We start from the raw sequence: 26,056 nt of genomic DNA, 5'->3' as shown, positions 1-26,056 counted from the left end.
ACCTTCCAGAAAAAGAATTCAGAATATGATAGTGAAGATGATCCAGGACCTCAGCAAAGAACGGAGGAAAAGATTGAGAAGACGCAAAAAATGTTTAACAAACACCTAGAAGAATTAAAGAACAAACAAACAGAGATGAAAAATACAATAATTGAAATGAAAAATACACTAGAAGGAATCAATAGCAGAATAACTGAGGCAGAAGAATGGATAAGTGACCTGGAAAACAGAATGGTGGAATTCACTGCTGCAGAACAGAATAAACAAAAAAGAATGAAAAAAATTAAGACAGCCTAAGAGACCTCTGGGACAACATTAAACATACCACCATTCACATTATTGGGGTCTGAGAAGGAGAAGAGAGAGAGAAAGGACTCAAGAAAATATTTGAAGAGATTATAGTCGAAAACTTCCCTAACATGGGAAAGGAAATGGCCACCCAAGTCCAGGAAGCACAGAGAGTCCCATACAGGATAAACCCAAGGAGAAACACGCCCAGACACATAGTAATCAAATTGACAAAAATTAAAGACACAGAAAAATAACTGAAAGCAACAAGGGAAAAATGACAATATACAAGGGAATACCCATAAGGTTAACAGCTGATTTCTCAGCAGAAACTCTACAAGCCAGAAAGGAGTGGCATGATATACTAAAGTGATGACAGGGAAGAACGTACAACCAAGATTACTCTACCCAGCAAGGATCTCATTCAGATTTGATGGAGAAATCAAAAGCTTTACAGATAAACAAAAGCTAAGAGAATTCAGCACCACCAAACCAGCTCTACAACAAATACTAAAGGAACTTCTCTAAGTGGGAAACACAAGAGAAGAAAAGGACCTACAAAAACAAACACAAAACAATTAAGAAAATGGTCATAGGAACATACATATAATAACCTTAAACGTGAAAGGATTAAATGCTCCAACCAAAAGACATAGGCTCACTGAATGGATACAAAAACAGGACCTGTATATATGCTGTCTAAAAGAGACCCACTTCAGACCTAGGGACACATACAGACTAAAAGTGAGGGGATGGAAAAAGGTATTCCATGCAAATGGAAATTAAAAGAAAGCTGGAGTAGTAATACTTATATCGGATAAAACAGACTTTAAAATAAAGAAGGTTACAAGAGACAAGAACACTACATAATGATCAAGGGATCAATCCAAGAAGAAGATATAACAATTATAAATATATATGCACCCAACACAGGAGCACCTCAATATACAGGGAAACTGCTAACAGCTACAAAAGAGGAAAACGACAGTAACACAATAATAGTGGGGGACTTTAAGAACTCGCTTACACCAATGGACAGATCATCCAAACAGAAAGTTAATAAGGAAACAGAAGCTTTAAATGACACAATAGACCAGACAGATTTAATTGATATTTATAGGACATCCCATCCAAAAAAGAAGATTACACTTTCTTCCCAAGTGCACATGGAACATTCTTCAGGATAGCTCACATCTTGGGTCACAAATCAAGCCTCAGTAAATTTAAGAAAATTGAAATCATATCAAGCATCTTTTCCAACCACAACACTATGAGACTAGATATCAATTACAGGAAAAAATCTGTAACAAATACAAACACATGGAGGCTACACAATACGTTACTAACTAACCAAGAGATCACTGAAGAAATCAAAGAGGAAATCAAAAAATACATAGAGGCAAATGACAACGAAAACACGATGATCCAAAACCTATGGGATGCAGCAAAAGCAGTTCTAAGAGGGAAGTTTACAGCAATACAAGCCTATCTCAAGAAACAAGAAAAATTTCAAATAAACAATCTAACCTCACACCTAAAGGAACTAGAGAAATAAGAACAAACAAAACCCAAAGTTAGTAGAAGGAAAGAAATCTAAAGATCAGAGAAGAAATAAATGAAATAGAAACAAAGAAAACAATAGCAAAGATCAATAAAACTAAAAGCTGGTTCTTTGAGAAGATAAACAAAATTGATAAACCATTAGCCAGACTCATCAAGAAAAAGAGGGAGAGTACTCAAAGCAATAAAATTAGAAATGAAAAAGGAGAAGTTACAGGAGACATTGCAGAAATACAAAGCATCCTAAGAGACTACTACAAGCAACTCTATGCCAATACAATGGACAATCTGGAAGAAATGGACAAATTCTTAGAAAGGTTATACCCTTCCAAGATTGAACCAGGAAGAAACACAAAATATGAACAGACCAATCACAAGTAATCAAATTAAAACTGTGATTAAAAATCTTCCAACAAACAAAAGTCCAGGACCAGATGGCTTCGCAGATGAATTCTATCAAACATTTAGAGAAGAGCTAACACCCATTCTTCTCAAAGTCTTCCAAAAAATTGCAGAGGAAGGAACACTCCCAAACTCATTCTATGAGGACACTATTACCCTGATACCAAAACCAGACAAAGATCCTACAAAAAAAAGAAAATTACAGACCAATATCACTGATGAATATAGATGCAAAAATCCTCAACAAAATACTAGCAATTAGGAACCAACAACACATTAAAAGGATCATACACCATGATCAAGTGGGATTTATCCCAGGGATGCAAGAATTCTTCAATATATGCAAATCAATCATTGTGATACATCATATTAACAAACTGAAAAATAAAAACCATATAGTCACCTCAGTAGATACAGAAAAAGCTTTCGACAAAATTCAACACCCACTTATGATAAAACCTCTCCAGAAAGATGGCATAGAGGGATCCTACCTCAACATAATAAAGGCCATATACGACTAACCTACAGCAAACATCATTCTCAATGGTGAAAAACTGAAAGCATTTCCTCTAAGATCAGGAACAAAATAAGGATGTCCACTCTCACCACTATTATTCAACATAGTTTTGGAAGTCCTAGCCATGGCAATCAGGGAAGAAAAAGAAATAAAAGGAATACAAATTGGAAAAGAAGAAGTGAAACTGTCACTGTTTGCAGATGACATGATACTATACATAGAGAATCCTAAAGATGCCACCAGAAAATTACTAGAGCTAATCAATGAATATGGTAAAGTTGCAGGATACAAAATTAATGCCAAAAAATCTCTTGCATTCCTATACACTAATGATGAAAAATCCGAAAGAGCAATTAAGGAAACACTCCCATTTACCACTGCAATGAAAAGCATAAAATACCTAGGAATAAACCTACCTAGGGAGACAAAAGACCTGTATGCAGAACACTATAAGACACTGATGAAAGAAATTAAAGATGGGGTTTCCCTGGTGGTGCAGTGGTTGGGCGTCCGCCTGATGAGGCAAGGGACGTGGGTTTGTGCCCCGGTCCGGGAAGATCCCACATGCCGCAGAGCGGCTGGGCCTGTGAGCCATGGCCGCTGAACCTGCACGTCCGGAGCCTGTGCTCCACAACGGGAGAGGCCACAACAGTGAGAGCCCGCATACCGCAAAATAAGGAGAAATTAAAGATGATACCAACAGATGGAGAGATATACCATGTTCTTGGATTGGAAGAATCAATATTTTGAAATTGACTATACTACCCAAAGCAATCTACAGATTCAATGCAATCCCTATCACATTAACAATGGCATTTTTTACAGAACTAGAACAAAAAAATCTTAAAACTTGTTTGGAGACACAAAAGACCTTAAATAGCCCAAGCAGTCTTGAGGGATAAAAATGGAGCTGGAGGAATGAGGCTCCCGGACTTCACACTATACTACAAAGCTACAGTAATCAAGACAATATGGTCCTGGCACAAAAACAGAAATACAGCTCAATGGAACAGGACAGAAAGCCCAGAGATAAACTCACGCACCTACGGTCAACTAATCTATGACAAAGGAGGCAAGGATATACAATGGAGAAAAAACAGTCTCTTCAATAAGTGCTGCTGGAAAACTGGACAGCTACATGTAAAAGAATGAAATTAGAACACTCCCTAACACCATACACAAAAATAAACTCAAAATGGATTAGAGACCTAAATGTAAGGCCAGACACTATAAAACTCTTAGAGGAAAACATAGGAAGAACACTCTTTGACATAAATCACAGCAAGATATTTTTTGATCCATCTTCTAGAGAAAATAAAAACAAAAATAAACAAATGGGACGTAATGAAACTTAAAATCTTTTGCACAGCAAAGGAAACCATAAACAGGACAAAAAGACAACCCTCAGAATGGGAGAAAATATTTGCAAATGAATCAACGGACAAAGGATTAATCTCCCAAATATATAAACAGCTCGTGTAGCTCAATATGAAAAAAACGATCAATGAAAAAATGGGCAGAAGACCTAAATAGACATGTCTCCAAAGAAGACATACAGATGGCCAAGAAGCACCTGAAAAGCTGCTGAACATCACTAATTATTAGAGAAATGCAAATCACAACTACAATGAGATATCACCTCACACCAGTTAGAATGGGTATCATCAGAAAATCTACAAACAACAAACGCTGGAGAGGGTGTGGAGAAAAGGGAAACCTCTTGCACTGTTGGTGGAAATGTAAATTGATACAGCCACTATGGAGAACAGTATGGAGGTTCCTTAAAAAACTAAAAATAGAATTACCATATGACCCAGCGATCCCTCTACTGGGAATATATCTAGAGAAAACCATAATTCAAAAAGACACATGCACCACTATGTTCATTGCAGCACTATTTACAATAGCCAGGAGATGGAAGCAACCTAAATGTCCATCAACAGATGAAAGGATAAAGAAGATGTGGTACATATGCACAATGGAGTATTACTCAGCCATAAAAAGGAACAAAACTGGGTCATTTGTGGAGATGTGGATGCATCTAGTGATACTGAGTGAGCTAAGTCAGAAAGAGAAAAACAAATATCGTATATTAATGCATATATGTGGAACCTAGAAAAATGCTATAGATGAACTGGTGTGCAGGGCAGAAATAGAGACACAGATGTAGAGAACAAACGTATGGACACCAAGGGGGGAAAGTCCCTGGCGGGGGGTGGTGGTGTGATGAATTGGGAGATTGGGACTGACATATATACACTAATACATATAAAATGGATAACTGATAAGAAAAAAAAAAAAGACAAAAAACAAATAACCTAATTTAAACATGGGCAAAATACTTAAATATTTTGGAGTGGGAGGTTGGGGTTAGCAGATGTAAGCTTTTTATATACAGAACAGATAAACAACAAGGTCCTACTCTATAGCACAGAGAACTGTATTCATTATTCTACGGTAAACCATAATGGAAAAGAATATTAAAAAATAATATATATATGTATAACTGAATCACTTTGCTGTACAGTAAACTAATAAAGAGTAGTTAACACGTTGTAAATCAACTATACTTCAATTAAAAAATACGTAAATAGCTATTTCTCAAAGCAAGATATGCAAATAGCCAATAAATACATGAAAGATGCTCAACATCATTAGTCAACAAAGAAGTGCAAATCAATGAGATACTATTTCATACCCACTAGGATGGCTAGAATCAAAAGTTTAAAAGTGCTGGAAAGGGTGTGGAGAAATCAGAATCAGGATACACTGCTAGTGGGAATGTAAAATGGTACAGCCATTTTGGAAAACAACCTGGCAGTTCATTGTGCATGGTGTTACCACATGACCCAGTAATTCTGCTCCTAAGAACATATATCCACACAAAAATGTGTACACAACTGTTTACAGCAGCATTATTCATAGTAGTTCAAAGGTGGAAACAACCTAAATGTCCATCAATGGATGAATGTATAAACATCATATGGTATATCCATACAGTGGAATATTATTCAGCCATAAAAGGGCTACAACTTGGATGTATCTCGAACACATTATGTTAAGTGAAAGAAGCCAATCACAAAAGACCACATACTACAATGATTCCATTCATATGAAAGTCCAGAATAAGGAAATCTATAGAGGAAGTAGATTAGTGATTGTTTTGGGCTGGGGGTTGGGGTTAGAGGGGGGATAAGGGGATGATGGCTAGAGGGCACAGAATTTCTTTTCTGAGATGATGAAAATATTCTCAACTTAACTGTGGTGATGGCTGCACTTATCTGAATATACTAAAAACCACTGAATTATACACCTGCAATGGCTGAATTATATCTCAGTAAAGCTGTTTTTAAAAAAAGAACCAAAAAACCCCCCAAAACCAATATGAAAATATTCTAAACTTAAAGAACTCTAAGTCCAAAAGATAAGATTTTTTATTAATCACGTATCAGACTGGCAAATATTAAAATGTTTGCTATTACCCAGTGCTGTCGAGGCGTGGAAAGCAGGCACCTTTTACTGCCAGTGGGAGTAAACTAGTGTAATTTTCTTGGAAGAAAATTTAGCAATATATCACCAATTAAAATACCTGCATGATTTGACTCAGCAATCCCACCACTAGAAAAGAACACCACAGGTGCCCTAGCAGAGGTATAGCAGCATGGAATAGGAAGGATGCTCACTGCAGCACTGCTTAAGTTAGCAGAGACTGCAAACAACCTAAATATCCATCAGTGGGGGCCTGGGTGAACGACTTATGCTAAAATCTGTACCGTGGAGTCCACATAGCCATTAGGAAGGATGAGGATAAGTGAGACCAGCTGAGTAGAGAACAGTGTGCTGCTTAGCAGTATCCATTTATGTTCATAAAAAACACATATGCTAGATTTGCATTATGCTTAAATTGTTTTCTGGAATGATGTAAAACTGGTAACCATTTCTCACTTTAGATAATGAATGGTGGGTCCCTCAAGTGAGCTACGAAATACAAAAGCAGATCTTTGGGTGGATGATGAATCTGGCTTTTGACTGTTGAAGTACATTTGGGAAAAGGACTGAGTGGGACTCCATAGAGAAAAGAAGATTGGTATTATGTATTTCATATTTTCAAGTACTGTTTGAACTTTTAAATTATGCACACGCGTTACTCCTATTGTATAATAAGTTGTAAACAAAATTAAAATATGAAGGAAAAAAAGAAGATACTACAAGCAAAAAGGTGAATGCCTGATACCAAGTACTGCTTAACTCTATAATCAGTACATCGAAGTCTCTTCCTTGGAATATTATGCATCTGGGGAAGTTATTCTTGAGAAATCTCTATGTATTACTGAACATAATTGGGTAGGTAAGTCACTAATCTCAGTCTGAAAGAAGTCACGAGAGTCCAGAGCAAGCCTACCAGATTTCCATGAAAAAGAAAGATAAAAAAGAAGTGTTGTGTATTCAATCCCAGTTGAGTCCATTTTCCTATTCAAACTAGAATTCACATTCAACAAGGACCCATGGGGCACTCCATGTGTGGCAGCCCCTTCATGGGCATACTGAAAGACAACAGGAACCGAGGGTCTGATGGTTGGCTTTTCTGCCCTAGGCCTACTTTTGCGGGGAGAGAGGACCTATATTTATCTTCTACACCATCTTTTGTTTTTCTGGCTTTTCAAAAGGAACAAAAGCATAAAAAATTGCTCAAACTTTTCTCAGTGCATGTGCATCAGCACTGTTTATCTCTCCTAACCTCCGTTCATCATGACCTTCCCCCCCTCCCGCTGCCCCCACAAACTGAAGCTAACATTCACAATTTCCTGGGTTTTCCCAGAGCTCATACAGCAGGCTGGTTACTCAGCCCCATTATCTCTAACCCTAAAAATGATTTAAACGTTAGATATTCCCTTAGATGTTCACATCACAATAAAGTGCAAGCAGCAGTTCTTGATCTGAATTGGAAGCATTTCATTTGGCTCCTAATTGTAACTTCAGGATAGAGGCACACTTCAGGAAAGAAAACACCAGAACAATTCCAATTTATTATTACACCTGCTGTCTTGAGTGCAGAGTATGAAGGTGCATAGTGGTTTAGAATCACTGTAGCATTTTAATGCTTGAAGAAATAACACCCACCTCCCACCAAAAAAAAAAAAAAGACCCAGAAAAATTAATGAAGTTGGCAGAATCCACATCCCTCGGCCTCCTCTTCTGGAGCCTGCTTTGCTTTTGACGTTTCAAAATACAACTCTTACATCTTAAATACTGTATTTACACTTCAGAATTTCCTATATGTGATAACATAACTGCAGTGTACACCCACGGCTGCATGCCACATGACCTGCAGGCAGCCACACGACCTGCAGGCAGCCACACGACCTGCAGGCAGCCACATGACCTGCCTGTGCTCCTTGGACACAAGAGGCTCACTCCTGTTTCACACCTGCACCATTTATTCCTTCTGCCTGCAGTGCTCTCTCCCTGGTATATGCAGGGCTGGCTCCTCCCTGTTAGTCAGGGCTCAGCTCAGATGACCCCATCTCAGAGAGGTCCTCCCTGACCACCCAGTCTGAAGCAGCCCTTCCTCAGTCATTGTCTACTGCATTACCCTGTTTATGTATTTACATATTTATACCACCTTGTTTATTTCTAAAAATCATGATCTGAAATCCTCTTCTTTAGTTGTTTATCTCCTTATAGTCTGTATCTCCCCACCTGATTATAAACTTTTTGAGAGCAGGGACTAATCTGTCTTATTTATCACTGTATGCCTTGTGCCTAAAACATTGAATAGTAAAGTGGGCAGTCAAAACAAACATCTGTTCACTATATAACTGAACATAATATTGCATGATTTCCCACTCTACATTCCTTGAGACAAAACCTGATGCTGTTAAAAATTACCAGCAATTTTCAAATGCAATCTCAAAAACATGAGTTGAACACAATAAACAGTCTTTGAGAAGTAGAAGCAGTTCCTTAAGTACAAATTAATCCTTCAGAGTGGTCAGGGAAATTCTTTCCTACATCAACTCTCTAGTTAGAAACAAGTATCAATATCTGTACCTACACGTCTGTCTGTCTGTCTGTCTATCTAACACCATTTGCATCTGAGGCAACCTGTCGGGCCAACTGGCTCCTGTCTTATAGCAGCTTACAACCTAACAGGAAGTTTCCATCTAATGTTTCTTTCACACATAAAACATTTTACCCAAAGTGACTATAAGAAGGTAGTAAGGAATATGGGATTATATATCTGAAGTAAAATTCTTTCCACTTCAGTAAGACTTTTAGTGTTTCCATTGGGGGTAAAAATTGGAATAATTACTTGAGTAAGCTGTTCCCAAATTTCCGCTGCCCTCTTCTGCAGAAATCTAACCTCCAAATCAGGTCCATCTGTTCAAAATTGCTATGGTCCTGCCAGGTCTGTGGATAAAGCCAACCCTACTAGAGTAGCCCAAGTGACTGTACCAAGGATGGGTTACCAAGCCAAAGGCAATTGTGTATGGATAGAACGTTAAGGAAGATCAACTGCTTTGAATCTGGTTTTGTAAAATTATGCCCAAGAAAAGCGCTTCAGACTGGACAGTGATACCCTTAACCTCTGAGATTCCCCTTTTGGGGAAAGCACTGATGCTAACTGATTGAGGAGAAGGTTGTATCCTGAATGATACTGAGCTGTTGTTCTGAGACCTACCGTCCATTCTAGACCATGTTACATCTCCTTGTATCCTTGCCCAAACCCCTTTTATGAAAAATAATCTGGACATGTGCCTTCCTTGCACCATGAAGAATAAACCCATCCATCCACAGACCCTAAATTATAAGCCCCTGACTGTACATGAAATGGGGGAAATTATTTTCTCTATAAGCTTATAAATCATCAAACAAGTCCCTGCACAAAAGAATGTCAAAAGTATGTCTGTCTTCAAATAATGATTAGAGCATATTAAAAAAAATAGAACTGTTACATATAATTCGGTGGTACAGTTAGAAAGTAACCTTAATTCCTGTTTCTTTGACCTCCAGTATCTACCTTACTCTATAAACAAAAAAAAAAAAATCCAGCTACGATAATGGATAAGATTGGGGCATGGACCAGTCTTGTCTGAAAAACATATATAATGGTTCTTTGATAAGGTAAATCAGCAACTACAAAATATGTACTTGGTTCCACAGTTCAGTTCAACCAACATGTGTGCATACCTACTATATGTACCAGGCATAGTATTATGTGCCAGGATGAATAAATCATAGATACCACTCATAGAACTTAGACAGAGACCAAAAAAAACAAACAAAATAGAGAAAAATTGGATTTGTTGAATCCAATGTGGTGAGTCCTACAAAAGTGATAGGCACCAATGCTGTAGTATTGCTGGCTGTCTCCACTTTTCCCAACAGCACATTCCTGGAATACACATCATACAGGATTCCCCAAAGACATTGTTCTCCTTTTGGGATTGGTGCCAAAAAAACTGTGCTAAATTGCATCCAATAAATTGGCAAACAGTACGTTCAAAAGACAACCTTTCGACGACTAGAAGTGTTTTACTACAAAAGAGAAAATAGAGGATATAAAAGGAATAAAACAGTTATGGAAAATGTTACACAATGAACAAAACATTTTTATAATATTTGTATTATCTGGTCTCTTCAGAAAAATATTTTGAGGCAATGCTTTTTTTCCCCTCAGAATAAATTTCCCTGTGCTAGAAGGGGTATTTGAAATCATCTCAGACTCTGAAGCTGTTCTCAAAGTACTGAATTGATCTTTAATGATCATTCAGCAAGAAAAATAACTTAGTAGGATCAGATTGTCATAATTAATCTCAATATAATTGTTAAAAGCAAGTAAATAGATGTACACAGAATACAAAGTTTTTGGGTAAACTTTTAAAATAGTTTCCCCAAATCTTTTGGTAATCTGGAACCTTAAAGTTTTGCTAAGTTCAGTTAAATAATGAGTTAAGTTAAATTCATTGAATACCTGAATCATTTCCAAATAAGATACAACACTGAAACACTAAATACTGAACCCAGGTTTATCCACTTTGGGCTTTCTTTTATAGAGTCACTAAAGATATTAAGTTCTCTTTCTAAACACGTTTTGTGCCATGCTAAAAAACTGTACTATGAGAAAGCATATGTTTCTAGAAATTATGAAATATATTCATAAACTGACCAATCTAAAGAATGCTGGTCTAACAGTTCACAGTTCTTTTTCTTACTTTCACTAGAAATTAAGGTTACTTAGTGTTAAGAATTTTAATGCTTCAACATAATTAAAGCTACTAGAAATAATAAGGGAAATATCTCCATATGCAAGAAAACTAGGATGTGCGTTCTTGGTAAAAGAAAGCATGAGAGATGTCTTTTTGTTGAGAGAAAAGAAAGTAATTTGTCCTCAAGTGAGGCTTGTTATTTCAGAAAGGGAAACAGGAAAAAACACAGAACACAATCTGAAGGGATATTAAGAAAGTTGTAGGAGGTCTGTGGAAAGAGAATCTTGGGAAAGAAGTATTATGTGTGATCAAGCTGGGTAAGATTGAACAAATTTGTTCTAAGGGTTTAAAAAAATAACCTTTAATATCAATGGTGTACTTATGTAAAACTGGAACTTAATTTTCTTTCATCTACTAAAAGAACAAAGTTTGCTTGGACTATTGATCTGCTCCTGATAAGATTCTGTGAAAGGTTTATTCTTATCTTTTAAGTAACCTGCCTAGAAAGCAAAGATTTTGTGTTTTATCAAAATTATTTCCTGTGCTTCATGTTATCTTAATCAGGTCTTTGATTACTTGGGAAAACAGAGTCTTCTCAATTTTAAAAGAACTAAGTTTTGCTCAGAACTATGTAAACTTTTTAGATAATGAAGTATTGCTTTATAATAATCTGTGATTTCATTTAGTCAAGTGTCCAAAACCTTTTGATAATTTTGACAAACTTCCCAAAAATCAAATTCTAAATAATGTCTTTTTGATCTGAAAGTAACCCTGGGCATTTCCAGAGCTCCTACAACATCTCAAAAGATTTGTTCTCTCTCTTTACAAAGAGATATTAAACTAATTAGGCTTATTTGGTATGTTAAATTACATGGGAAGCATTGTCAAATAAACGATAATAAACCTTTTTAAGTTATACTGCATGGGTGAATGTTATTAACATAAATGTTCTAGAAATTGTATAAAATTCTGATACGTCCTGGTATGATGTTATCAGTCATAATTCTAGTTAGCATCCTAAACTGTGTGTCACAAAAATAACCATACTTTAGTAGAGCAATCTTTTCATAGTGCACTCCTGGGAGATGAAGGCCTCAAACAACACACACTGCAGCCTGGAGATTTCATCTATTGGAAAAGACATCTCTAGAAAGACTCCTTTCAACCCCACTAGAAAGGCCTCTATCAGGTACTGTTAACCAACCCTTGTGTTGCCAAACTTCAAAAATATAGACTCTTGGATTTAACACATCACATCTCAAGAAAGCATCAAACACTAACTGGACCGGTACACCAACTGGTGACCTGAAAATAAAGATTTACAGGAATTGAAGCAGATGACACCTGAAGGAGACAGCTCTTCCAAGATGACTGAACCAGGCCTGTACAGGTATACACCTTTTTCTCCCCTTCTTTCTTGAAAAGACAGTTCTCTTATCTGCGTTTCCCAATGTATTGCAAAAGGGGAAACCTCTCTGACTGCTGGATCTGTCACTAGATACTCCAACCTGTTCATGATGTTGGAGAGCCATCATTTTTACCTGTAACTAATTTCTCATTAGTCCCAAATGCCACTGTCAATTATACCTACAAGCCTACAGGTGTTACCTATTTGGTTAGGCTGTTACATGCAAGTGTTCCCATGCCTTGTTTCAATCTTTCTCCAACCATAACAATACTAGTTCAATAAAAAACCTCCACCAACTGTATGACCTTAACTCTCCCACACCCTTTTCCTTATTAAAATACCATCTGTTTTCCTACACCCAAGGGAAATACAAGCCGGCAAACTTCTCTTTGCAAGGCTTTTAGAATAGACCCCTTTAGGCTAGGATAGTACCTTACAGAATGTCATCCCAATTCCTCTGACCCTTGGCTTGAAAAGGTCAATCAGGAAATTCTAGCTAATGAAGAACCAGACCTTAGATGGAGTTCTCTGCTCCACCTGGTTTTATCTTTTTCTGCAGTGGATGACATTTCTCATGGGTGTATGAATGTTTAGATAGATGGTGAACTGGAGGCCAATGCTTATTGGGACACTTAACTGTCAACATCTGTAACAAATCAGAAGCCTCCCATTTGTTCTCCCCATTAAACCTCCATGGCTGCCTTAAACAGGAACTTCCAGGAAGCACACATGACTCTGGGTTTGCCTCCACAGGGAGAGCCCTTCTCCCATGGGTTGGGGTAAGAACCAGGGAATGCATATTCAAAAATCTTTCCCTAACATTAGAAGAGCTAGCCAACTCCACAGCCAAGGCAGTAGCTGCCTAACAATAATTACATGACTCGTTGGCTAAGGTAGTTTTGGACAATCATATAGCCTTTGTTTATCTACTTGCTGAGCAAGGAGGCATTTGTGTAATAGCAAATACTCCCTGTCACATATGGATTAATGTCTCTGGGAAGACAGAAATTCAACTGTACAAGATCAGGGAGCAAGTGTACTGGTTACAAGGAATTTCACCTCTCTCCATGGTCCCTTGATTTGTTCAGCTGGCTACCTTTGGGTCTAGGGTTATGGTTTAGAATCATCAAATAACTTGGATTTGTCCTGTTACTTTTGTTTTGCATAATTATTTTTCTACTTTGTACTGGTTGCCTGTCAAATCTCTGCAGAGGTTTTGCATCAAACAGAGGAAATGCTAACTCAATACTCTGAGATGATCTCCAAATGCTATGACCTTGATAAGATATAAACTTTAGATGAGAAGTGTCTGAGAGTTCTCCCTCCTACCTTTCCCTGTTACTCAAATGTAGCTTCAACAGTTTCCAATTTGTGCATTTTCCCTCCAACGTGGGATATGACAACCAGGAAAGGACCTTCCTCAAACCAAGGAACAGAATCACCAAAATCTGACTCTTGATCAGTGATGCTTCTGAGGAAAGATACTAATCAACAGGGGGAAATGTGAAAATAAATAAAGGAACTCTTACTTAAAAATGGAGTTGAGAATCCCTGAAGGGAGAGCTGTCATACACTACCTCTCACTGCCAGTTGCAGACCCAGCAGGAAGAAGCTTACTTTACATGCCGCAGAAGAAGGAAGAAAGATTTTCTCCTTGCCCAGTAACAGCCCAGCCCATGAGAAACTACCACATTCAGCCAATGAGAAGCTGCTATTACCCTGCACTCCTGCTCTGCTCCAGCGAACTTCTGTTTGAAGCAGGCCCCCCCAACTTCCTCCCTTCCTCTATAAAAGCATGCGTCTCTCCTTTGTTCTCCAGACTTGCCTATAATTCACCATATTTTGCTTGTCCTGAATTACAATTAGTCTGCTGTTCCCAAATGAACTCATTTTGCTGGTAAAATAACTGGCTATTTAGTTTTTAAGGTTGACACACCATACACAAAAATAAATTCAAAATGGTAAAGACTTGAACAAAAGACCTGAAACCATAAAACTACTAGAACAAAAAATAGGTGGTAAGCTCCTTGACAGTGATGTTGGCATGGTAATGACTTTTATTTTTTTTTTTTTTTTTTTTTTTGCGGTACGCGGGCCTCTCACTGTTGTGGCCTCTCCCATTGTGGAGCACAGGCTCCAGACGTGCAGGCTCAGCAGCCATGGCTCACAGGCCTAGCCGCTCCGCGGCATGTGGGATCCTCCCAGACTGGGGCACGAACCCGTGTCCCCTGCATCGGCAGGCGGACTCTCAACCACTGCACCACCAGGGAAGCCCGGTAATGACTTTTTTTGAATCTGACACAAAAAGCAACAAAAGCAAAAATAAAGAAATGGGACTGCATCAAACTAAAAAGCTTCTGCATAGCAAAGGAAACCATCAGCAAAATGAAAAGGCAACCTATTGAACGGGAGGAAATATTTGCAAATGATATATCCAATAAGGGGTTAGTGTCCAAAATATATAAAGAGTTCATACAACTCAACATCAAAAAACAATCAAATTAAAAATTGGCAGAAGATCTAAATAAACATTTTCTCAAGGAAGACATAAAGATGGCCTACAGGTACATGGAAAGATACTCTACTTCATTAATCATCAGGGAAATGCAAGTCAAAACCATAATGAGATATTGCATCATACCTGTTAGAATGGCTATTATCAAAAAGATGAGAAATAACTACTGTTGTGAAGGATATGGACAAAAGGGAACCCTTATGCACTGTTGGTGGCAACATAAATTGATGCAACCACTATGGAAAACAGTATGGAGATTCCTCAAAAAATTAAAAATAGAACTATCGTATGATTCAGTTACCACTTCTCGGTATTTATCTGACGTAAACAGAAACAATAACTCAAATAGATATGCAAACCCCCATGTTCATTTCACATTACTTACAATAGCCAAGATATGAAACAATCTAAGTGTCTAGCGATAGGTGAATGGATAAAGAAATTGTGGTATATACACACAATGGATTATTATTCAGCCATATAAAAGAAGGAAAATCTTGCCATTTGTGACAAATATGGATGGACTGTGAGAGTATTATGCTAAGTGAAATAAGTCAGACAGAGAAAGACAAATACTGTATAATATCGCTTATATGTGGAATTCAAAAAATAAACAAAACAAGCCCATAGATACATACAGAGAACAAATCAGTGGCTGCCAGAGACTGAGGATGGGGGCATGAGAGTAAAGGGTGAACTGTGCTTTATTTTTAGTCTGTTTAAATAAATTGAATTTTTAAAAATGAGGAAAAAAGTCCAATAGGAAAAGACACTGAACAACTGAGTAAAGTATTTAAAAACAAAAAACCATTCCCACAACTGCCCAATAATAATCACAAGTACATTTAGGGTAATCTATCTAGTCATTTTTTTCCAATTGAAAATTTTTCTGTAGAATTACTGTAACTAGAATAAAAGTATATTCTGACTATGTACAGCAGAAATAATAAAAAGCAAGCCCAGAGGCAACTGAGAATATGAACTACATGGAGCATTAGGAAACCCACAACAATAAAAATCCATGACAAATACAAGAAGAGGATTTTTACACTTGTCAACATATATGTACCTAAAATAGGAGCACCCAAATATGTGAAACAAATACTAACAGACATAAAGGGAGAAACAGATGGAAATACAATAATAATAGGAGATTTTAACACCCTACTCACATCAATGGACAGATCTTCTAGACAAAATCAATAAGGCAACAAATATCCAAAGGATACAATAGAACGGTTAGACTTAATTGATATTTTCAGGACATTACATCCAAAAAACCCAGAATACACATTGTTTTCAAGTTCACATGGAACATTCTCTAGGATTGACCACATACTAGAGCACAAAACAAACGTCAACAAATTAACAGTATAGAAATTATTTCAAGCATCTTCTCTGACCACAACAACATGAAACTAGAAATCAACCACAAGAAAAGATATATGAAAAAAAAAACGATTACATGGAAACTAAACAAAATGCTACTAAGAAACCAATGGGTCAATGTGGAAATCAAAAAGGAAATTAAAAAATACTTTAAGACAAGTGACAATGAAAACACAACCATACAGAATCTATGGGATGCAGCAAAAGCAGTTCTTAGGAGGGAAGTTCATAGCGATACAGGCCTTCCTCAAGAAACAAGAAAAATATCTCAAAAAATAACCTAACCTATCACCTAAAAGAATCAAAAAAAAGAAGAACAAACAAAACCTAAAGTCAGCAGAAGGAAGGAAATAATAAAGCTCAGAGAGGAAATAAATAAAATTGAGATTAAAAAAATAGAAAAAATCAATAAAACCAGGACCTAGAAGAAAAGGCAGAACCCAAATAAAACAAGAAATGAAAAAGGATAAATATCAACTGATACCACAGACATGCAAAAAACCATAAGAGAATACTATGAACAATTATATGACAACAAATTTGACAAACTAGAAGAAACAGACAACTTTCTAGAAGCATACAGCCCACCACAAATGAATCAAAAAGAAATAGATAATTTGAACAGAGCAACCACTAGAAGTGAAATAGAACCTGTAATAAAAAAAAGAACTCCCTACAAACAAAAGTCCAGGACCAGATGGTTTCACAGGCGAATTCTACCAAACATACATAGAAGAAATTTTACTGATCCTTCTCAAACTCTTCCAAAAGACTCTTGAGGCAACACTCCCAAAGACATTCTACGAAGCCAGCATCACGCTGATACTAAAACCAGACAAAGATACCACTAAAAAAGAAAAGTACAGGCCAATATCTTTGACGAACATAGATGCAAAAGTTCTCAACAAAATACTAGCAAACTGAATCCAACAACACATAGAAAAGATCATATACTGTGACCAAGTGGGATACATCCTAGGTTCACAAGGAAGGTTCAACACACGGAAATCTATCAATGTGATACACCACATCAACAAAAGAAAATACAAAAACCACATGATAATCTCAATAGACACAGAAAAAGCATTTGACAAAATTCAACATTCATTCATGATAAAAACTCTACCAAAATGGGCATAGAGGGAACATATCTCAATATAATAAAAGCCACTTTTGACAAACCCACAGCCAATATAATACTTAATGGTGAAAAGCTGAAAGCCCTGCTAAATTCTTGAACAAGACAAGGATGCCCACTCTCACCACTTCTATTCAAAATAGTACTAAAAGTTCTAGCCACAGCAATCAGACAAGAAAAAGAAATAAAAGGTATCCAAATTGGAAGGGAAGAGGTAAAATTGTCACTATATACAGATGACATGATACTATATATAGAAAACCCTGATGACGCCACACAAAAACTATTGGAACTGATAAATAAATTCAGCAAGGTAGCAGGATACAAGATTAACATACAGAAATCACTTGCATTTCTTTACACTAACAATGAAATAGCAGAAAGGGAATGTTAAAAAAATTACTTTTTAAAATCACACCAAAAAAACCCCCCAAAACTTAGGAATAAACCTGACCAAGGAGCTGAAAGACCTATATGCTGAGAACTATAAAACATTAATAAAGGAAATTAAAGATGATTCAAAGAAATGGAAAGATATCCCATGCTCTACTACCCAAAGCAATCTACAGATTTAATGCGATCCCTATCAAATTACCCATGACATTTTTCACAGAACTAGAATAAATAATCTTAAAATTTATACAGAACATAAAAGACCCAGAACTGCCAAAGCAATCCTGAGAAAAAAGAACAAAGCAGGAGGCACAACCCTCCCAGACAATACTACAAGGGTACAGTAATCAAAACAGCATGGTATTGGCACAAAAACAGACATAGGGATCAACGGAACAAAATAGAGAGCCCAGAAATAAATCCACACCCTTACAGTCAATTAATCTTCAACAAAGGAGGCAAGAATATAAAATGGGAGAAAGTCTTTTCAGCAAGTGTTGCTGGGAAAGTTGGACAGCTGCATGTAAATCAATGAAGTTAAAACACACCCTCACGCCATGCACAAAAGTAAACTCAAAATGGCTTAAAGACTTAGATATATATAAGACATGACACCATAAAACTCCTAGAAGAGATCATAGGCAAAACATTTCTGACATAAATCATACCAATGTTTTCTTAGGTTAGTCTCCCAAGGCAATAGAAATAAAAACAAAAATAAAAAAATGGGACCAAATCAAATTTACAAGCTTTTTCACTGCAAAGGAAACCATAAAAAAATGAAAAAAACAATATAGAGAACGGGAGAAAATATTTGCAAAAGATGTGACCGACAACGGCTTAATTTCCAAAATATACAAACAGCTCATAAAACCCAACAACAAAAAAGCAGACAACCCAGTTGAAGACCTAAAGAGGCATTTCTCCAAAGAAGACATACAGATGGACAATAGCACATGAAAAGATGCTCAACATCTCTAATTATTAGAAAAATGCAAATCAAAGCTACAATGAGGTACCACCTCCCACCAGTCAGAATGGCCATCATTAAACAGTCTACAAATAACAAATTCTGGAGAGGGTGTGGAGAAAAGGGAACCCTCCTACACTGTTGGTAGGAATGTAAGTTGGTGCAGCCACTATGGAAAACTGTATGGAGGTTCCTCAGAAAACTAAAAATAGAATTACCATGTGATCCAGCAATCCCATTCCTGGGCATATATCTGGACAAAAGTATAATTCAAAAAGACACATGCATCCCTATGTTCATAGCAGATGCAAACTTTACATACAGAATGGATAAGCAACAAGGCCCTATATAGTACAGGGAACTATATTCAATATTCTGGAATAAACCATAATGGAAAAGAATATAAAAAAGAATGTATATATATGTATAACTGAATCACTCTGCTGTACAGCAGAAATTCACAGAACATTGTAAATCAACTATATTTCACTAAAAAAATTAATTAATAAAAAACTCCATGACATTGCACAACAATGTGAATGTACTTAATGCCACTGGGCTGTACACTTAAAAATGGCTAACATTGTGAATTTTATGTTATGTGTATTTTTCTACAATGAAATAAAACAAAAAACAAACAAAAACTCCAAGAAGTAAGGGCTTGGTCCATTTTGTAATGTGTCCTTACATTAGAGGCACTCAATAGATATTTGTTGAATAAAAGTAGAGAAAATGGGTCCAGTGATAGGATTTGTGTACCTTTTTCTAGTTTCTACCTCTGTCAACTCTTAATAACAAGGACAGTAAGAAGATAAACTAAATACTGCTTACAAGAAACATGCCTTGATGGTTCACTATTTATAACATCAGCCTGGTTCCTATCTTTCCATGCTAATGAACTCAGAAAATCAAGAAAGAAATCCATTTGTCCCAAACTAAAAGCACAAGAAAACTGCCTGAGCATCTTTTTGGGACGTCCCTGGTGGTCCAGTGGTTAAGAATCCGCCTTCCAATGCAGGGAACGCGGGTTCGATCCCTGGCTAGGGAACTAAGATCCCACATGCTGTGGGGCAACCCATGTGCTGCAACTAGACAGGAGCCCGTGAGGTGCAAAGAAGACCCAGTGCAGCCAAAAAACAAAAACACAAACAAAAAGGGCCTCGTCTATTGTTTCAATAGGGAAGCAAGAGGGTGGGTTGAAATCTAACTGATGGGTGAAATATAAGTAGGGTCTCCCTGGAGTCCACCAAGGCAAATTAAGGCTACTGTGGCTGACCAGCTTAGCGTGACTTGTTCTACCGGCAAGATCAGCAGACTTACATATTCATAGTTCATATCTATAGGCAGAGTGCAAAATGTCATACCTAAAAATGTGCTTCAGAACTCAGTAATAAATTCCAGTATGCTTTTAGTTTCAGAATTTATTCACATCTTTGCTAAACTGAGAAAGACTATTAATCCAGTGAACTATCATTTACTGATGTCCACTAAGGGCAGCCCTTGATGGTAGGCTTTAGGGATTCACGAATGAACAAATCATGGTTAAGACAGGTCAGTGTACCAGCTTACATGTACTTGACTAGCTGATATTACTTTATGTATCCTAGACAGATAATCTGTTTCCTGACCTTTTTAAACTCACCTATTGGGTTATCATTGGAGTCTTCCACAGACATAGGATTCTTCTTACCTGGAGATCCTATAAAAACAAAGAAATATCCTGTGATGAAAGGACATTTAATATTTAACTAAGAACACTGGCAATATGTTTCTTTCTGTCTCTGGGGTGGTGGTGGTGTGGGGGAAGGGTAGATTATTCCACAGGAAGTTCTACTTTTGCCACTGTTGCTATGAAATATACCTTGAAACTGTCAGTAAATCTGGGACTGTATTATTGGATTTTTCAAGACAGAAAACATATGGCTAATGTAACACTTATATAGTACTTACTATGTGCCAGCCAATGATACAATAGTTTGCCAAAGTTCATTCACCCACATGAGGACACAGTGGTTGGTGAGGAATTTTTGCTACTGACAACTCTGCTCTTCTGAGTAGAGTGGACCATCCTGGGAGGGGCCCTTACTATTAATGGGTGCTCCTAGGTCTTGTACCACCAACATGCCTAACTGCATACAATGGAGAGAAGATGAAGTGGGTTAGGATTTTCATTTAAAATTGCAAGCCTTCTCAGTATAATTCTTTGAATTTTTAGCTAGTACCTTGAATTTGGAAAAAGTTTGGAAGAATTCTATGCCCCAGTTAAGCAACTATTCAGAGTGGGTTATTCATCTTTGGTCTTTGTATAATGAAAGATTAACACATATACTACATGGGAGGCAAGTAAGTTTATTACTGTGTACTTTTCACAAAGATAGTTTTCCCCTACCCAAAAAACCTTCAAAGTACAAAGAAAGTAAGCAATAACAACTTTGAAGGAGCTATCTTTACTGTGCGTTTCTTCCTCTTGCTGGAACCATAATCCATTTATCACAAAAGAATATAGTGTGAAGATTAAACTTGAAAAAGATCAAGGTCAGTAGACTGTACAGATGTATTTAGCAGCAGGTAGCAAATAACTGCCAACATTATTAAGGGCTTACTACATGCCAGGCCTCATGGGGAGCATGTAACTTGCATTAGCTCATCTAACCCTCACAACAATTCTGTGACAGGAACACTGTTGTGCAGTGACAGAACTGAGACCCAGAGGAGGCCACCCAGCTAGTAAGTGGCAGAGTCTGGATTTGGACCAGGCTGTTTGATTCCAAAGCCTGTACTTGTGAATGCCAAAATGGAACCGTTGATTTTCTGCTATAAACCTGCTTCTGCCCCAGTGTTCCCAGTTGTTGCATTACCAGTTGTTCAATCCTAAAACCAAGAGGTCATCTTTTGATTCTTCCTTCTTCCTCACTCCACCATGCAATCCATTAGCAAATGATTTCAGTTCTACCCCCCAAAAAGATCTAGACTCTATCTACTTATCTCCATTACCACGTGCTTTCATCTTTTGCCTAGACTGCTACGAGAGCCTCCTGTTTTTGTCTACCTGCTGTTGTCACTCCTATGAGGGATGATTTCCTGGCAACCCTTTTTTTTTTTTTTTTTTTTTTGCGTGAGGAAGAAGGCAGAAGCAGTGTTCCTCTTTCTAGCTTTAGGACCTTTTCTCCTCTTTTCAAAAAATACTTATGAAGTACCTACTATGGGCAGGCACTGTTTCTGTGTCCTAAGAGATAAAGAATGTCATGGACAATCTAAGAACAAGGAGGCTGATGCTTTACCTGACAAAATGACCAAGTATTAAAATAGAATATTGCACTAAATAGAAGAAAAGAAAGTTAAGTTCATGAAGTGGCATAGGCTCATTAAAGATTAATTTCATATCCTAATTGGCTACCCATTATGGTGGCTTTTGAAGCCTGGGAATCACTTTAGAAAGTCCCTGTTTTTTGCACTTCCCCTGCAGGCTAAGAACACTTTAACTAGGGCTTGCCTATGGTTTGATAGATGTAATCTAGAGAGTCGGAAATGGCCATCTCTTAGCGGAAATGGCCATCTCTTAGCAACCTATTTGAACTCTTTAATGCAGCGTTTCTGAAGCCACCTTAATCCTTGGACTTTTCCATTTAAGGGTCAATAAAGTTCTTCCTTTCCCCTAAGGCTGTTTAAGGTGGGTTTCTGTCACTTGCCACCAAAAGTCCTGATTAATAGCCTCCCCCACCCTTACGTCTTTCATTGAACTACCACAATCTATCCTGTCTGCTGGCTTGCTAACTTGCTCATAGTATCCCTCCTCCTTCAACTGAAGATATTTATGAAACTATGCAGCAGACTGTGAAGGATATTTTAAAAGAAGAATTTCAATAATGTTTTTATCTTCTCCCACAATATTCTGGGCAATGTCAGTATTGTGGATAAAAGTATTATCTACTTGAAGAGCCAACATCACCTACTGTAGCTTAGTGGCAAAATGGTTAATTGAGAGTTTAGATTCTGGCCTCTGAAATCAAACATGTATTAGTTGTTTCACTTTGAATAAATTAGGTAACTTCTAAGCCTCAGTTTCCTCATTTATAAAATGGGGATAATACTGTGAGGATCCAATGGGAGTAAGTATGGACCTCAATTAGCATAGTGTGAGAAGCACAGGAAAAGTGTCTAGTAAAAATTAGCTATATAAGCTCTAGTATGACAAAAATCACTGTACTTCATAATGACACTTTATACAGATTACACACTGCATATAAAGACTAGGACAACCTTTACTTGCTCTTTTGAGACATCCTCTACAGAACCTTCCTTTACTCTAGTTTCAAGGTGGACTGTATAGTCTGCAGAAATGGATTCCAGCTCACATTGGTTATACTAGTTTATGAAATCAAGGCTTTCATATAGTAGAGCATTCCAAGTTTTCCAAATAGCATTAACGTCTAGTGAGACATCAAGTAACAAATAGAACAAACAGTGAGTATTAAAACAGGGCAAAAAAAAATCTGTTATGAGGGCAAAAGAAAAGCAAGCACACTCAGTTTCTCTACTCAGTAATTCTTTAGAGAAACAATAAGCAGGTATACTTTCACAAAGTAACAAATAAAAAAATGGAAAGCAACTCACATAAATATTGGCATAAAATTATCAGCAAAATATACTGTTTAATTCCAGATAGTCCACTTTTACAATAAAATACCTCATAATATTGAAACTATGACGGACATGATTTTACTGATCATTCTTTCCTGAAATGATCTCAAAATTAGCTCTACAAAGCCAGTCTGTCACATGTGCAATTCAGCAAACAAAAAAATTCAGCAAAACAAACAAAAACTGTTATTGTCTAACTCACCCAGATTATTCTAGCAAAAGCAGGTGTTGTGCCTGAACCCTCTGGTTTTGCAAACTGCTGGATAAAACTAATGTAATATACAGTGGATAGAATTTAAAACCAGGAAAAACTTGGGTCATTTAAACTAACTTATTCTAGTTTACTGACCATTAATCAGTGACCTGACCTCTATAAGAGCTGACAAAGAGAAAACAGAATTTACACAGCAAATCAGTTTTCAGGACTTTATCCAAAAAGTCCCCAAAGGGCCAAGGGCCTAAAGGGACACCTCCACTTCCCCCAGAAGAGAAATGTCAAAATCATTTTGTTATGATTTTACTGACGACGTCGTGGACTCCTAACAATAGCGCAGCTGTGATCGTAAGGCTGCACAGCTGATACGCGCCTCGGCCCGCCTCGGCCGGTGTTTACGGTACACGAGGGGCTGGCAGCGCCCATCCACAGAAGCACAAGCATCACCTGCGCCCGGGAGCGCTGTCCGCACCCCAAAAGCTCCCAACCAGCTACACGAGCCCCAAAGCGTCTGGGGTCCTTAAGACTATAAATAATTGGTTTGATATTACACAATTAGGCGATGAAACGCCGGAAAACGCCTAAAGGTTCCGCAACTAACTGGTAGACATATTTGCTCAAGAATCGGTAGACATATTTTTCAATCCATCTAATCGTTTACAAAAGGAAGGCTTAGATAATCTCTAACCTCCCAGGAAAACATTAACTTCGGGGAAAGACTGTAACAACTGAGTTGAACCCCTGCTGAAGGCCCATCCTTCGGTAACTCAACAGGTTATACGCACTCCTCCAGGCCTGCGTCCGCTGCTTGCAGAAAAACTGAGGGGAAGGACTGGACCATTTCTTAAGCAGGCGGCCTTGGGACAGGTGGGGGACTGGCCCAAGTCTCAGTTTTCCCTCTGATGGGGCCATCAGGTCACCTCCAGGACTGCCCCGTGCGTTCGGCCTAAGACTTGCAGAACTTTCTGCACAACCAGATCCAACTTGGAAACTCCCGATGGGCAGCGCGACTCCTCCCGGAGCCGGGGCTGGCGACCCCCGCAGCCACTTACCCTCCGGGTCTGTGCTGTCGGCGATGATCTTCAGCAGCGCTACCCCCACCACGACCCCCAGGGCCAGCACAGCCAAGATACCTCGCGAGCCGAGTCCCATTGTTCCGAGGCAGGACGCAGAGGCCGCGTGGGTTCCCGAAGAGGTGGCGGCTGCGCTGGTTAGAGCTGTGCCTTAGCGCACCCGAGCCCGCCCCGCGTCCCCTTCCGCCACGCACGCCTCACCTCCCACCGCCTGCCCCCCAAAGACCAAATAGGGCGCGGGAGCCTGGCCTGGAGAGGGCGTCGCGTGCCTGCCCCGGCGGCGGGACGGGGCGGGGCTGAGGCGGCGGGGCGGGGCCGACACGCGGGGGCGGGGTTTGCGATTTGAAGCACCCGGACCCTCCTTCAGGGTCTTCCCCGTGTGACGCGCGCATGCGAGCCTCGGAATGCTCGAGCAGTTTTCTTTTTTTTCCGGAAAGGGTAGTTTTGTTTTTTTGGATAGAAGCGAGTACCTCTGCCTCTCCAGATACCGAGTACGCCGGGCTTTGCTGGGCCCGGAAGGAAGTCTTTGAAGAGTAGTTTTTAGGTGAGGCACGGAGGCTGCGTGCGGTCAGAGTGAGAGGGAGAAGTCGCAGGCGAGGACAGCGTAAAGGGAGGTACAGGAAAGAGGGTTTTTTTCCTCCGAGTGACCCAGCCTAAGATGGGGCGGGGGTGAGGGGCTCGACAAATTCATTAAGTGCATACGTAAAACATCCATGATCTCTATACCCCAAATAACACCTCATCCTCTTCCACGGGTTCCCTGCTTCTCTGGCTAGCTAACGTGCCTAAAGAGATTATCCGAGTGGACGCGGGGGGATGGTGGTGGGGGGATTTGGAAGAATTGGTAGCTGTTCATAGGCAAGTATAGCCAGCAAGGCCGAGGCTGCACACGTCTAACCTAGTCCCTTTTCTCCTTTGTCTGCTGTCCCAGTTCAGATGGATTAACCTGTTTTGAATAGTTTTTGGCTAAGTTCCTCTTCAGCCCTTGGAGCCAATTCTACTCACCTGTCTTGACTTGCAGTGCTCCTACAGACTGCATTTTGTTTTTGCTAAGAAACTCCGAAGTGACCTGTAGCAACCCGTGGCTGATGCAAGAGAACGACAAAGATTGAGTCCTCATTTGGGTGGGAAACCTTCAGTTGAAAAGGATCCAGGGCACTTAAAATCCTGGTGAATCCACCCCCCTTCCCAACACTCTAAATGTTGCAGATCTAAATGTTGTTGATTCTCTTGGTACCTGACCCAGATTCATGCCATAAGGACCACGATATCATAGTTGTATTCCCAAAAATATGTTATGAGAGATAGTACTTTCTGATCTCAGGTAAGGCTATCAGT

General features: G+C 38.5%; 1 protein-coding gene across 1 annotated transcript in view; it reads right to left on the bottom strand.

The window, feature by feature from the left end:
- TMEM123 (transmembrane protein 123) overlaps window positions 1-24,980 on the bottom strand; it is a 70,203-nt gene extending 45,223 nt beyond the window's left edge. Inside the window, exons 1-2 of the mRNA XM_060018046.1 lie at window positions 24,698-24,980; window positions 20,433-20,489 (exon numbers count right to left, since the gene is read on the bottom strand). Of these exons, the coding sequence (XP_059874029.1) occupies window positions 20,433-20,489; window positions 24,698-24,797 (157 nt within the window). The 5' untranslated portion in view covers window positions 24,798-24,980. The remainder of the gene's footprint in view (window positions 1-20,432; window positions 20,490-24,697) is intronic.
- Between the last annotated feature and the right edge of the window lie 1,076 nt (window positions 24,981-26,056).

This window comes from Delphinus delphis, chromosome 8 (genome assembly GCF_949987515.2).
Source record: "Delphinus delphis chromosome 8, mDelDel1.2, whole genome shotgun sequence".
NCBI classification, from domain to species: domain Eukaryota; kingdom Metazoa; phylum Chordata; class Mammalia; order Artiodactyla; family Delphinidae; genus Delphinus; species Delphinus delphis.
The sequence above is the reverse complement of the archived record's forward strand: the minus strand, read 5'-3'. Positions and strand labels throughout refer to the sequence as shown.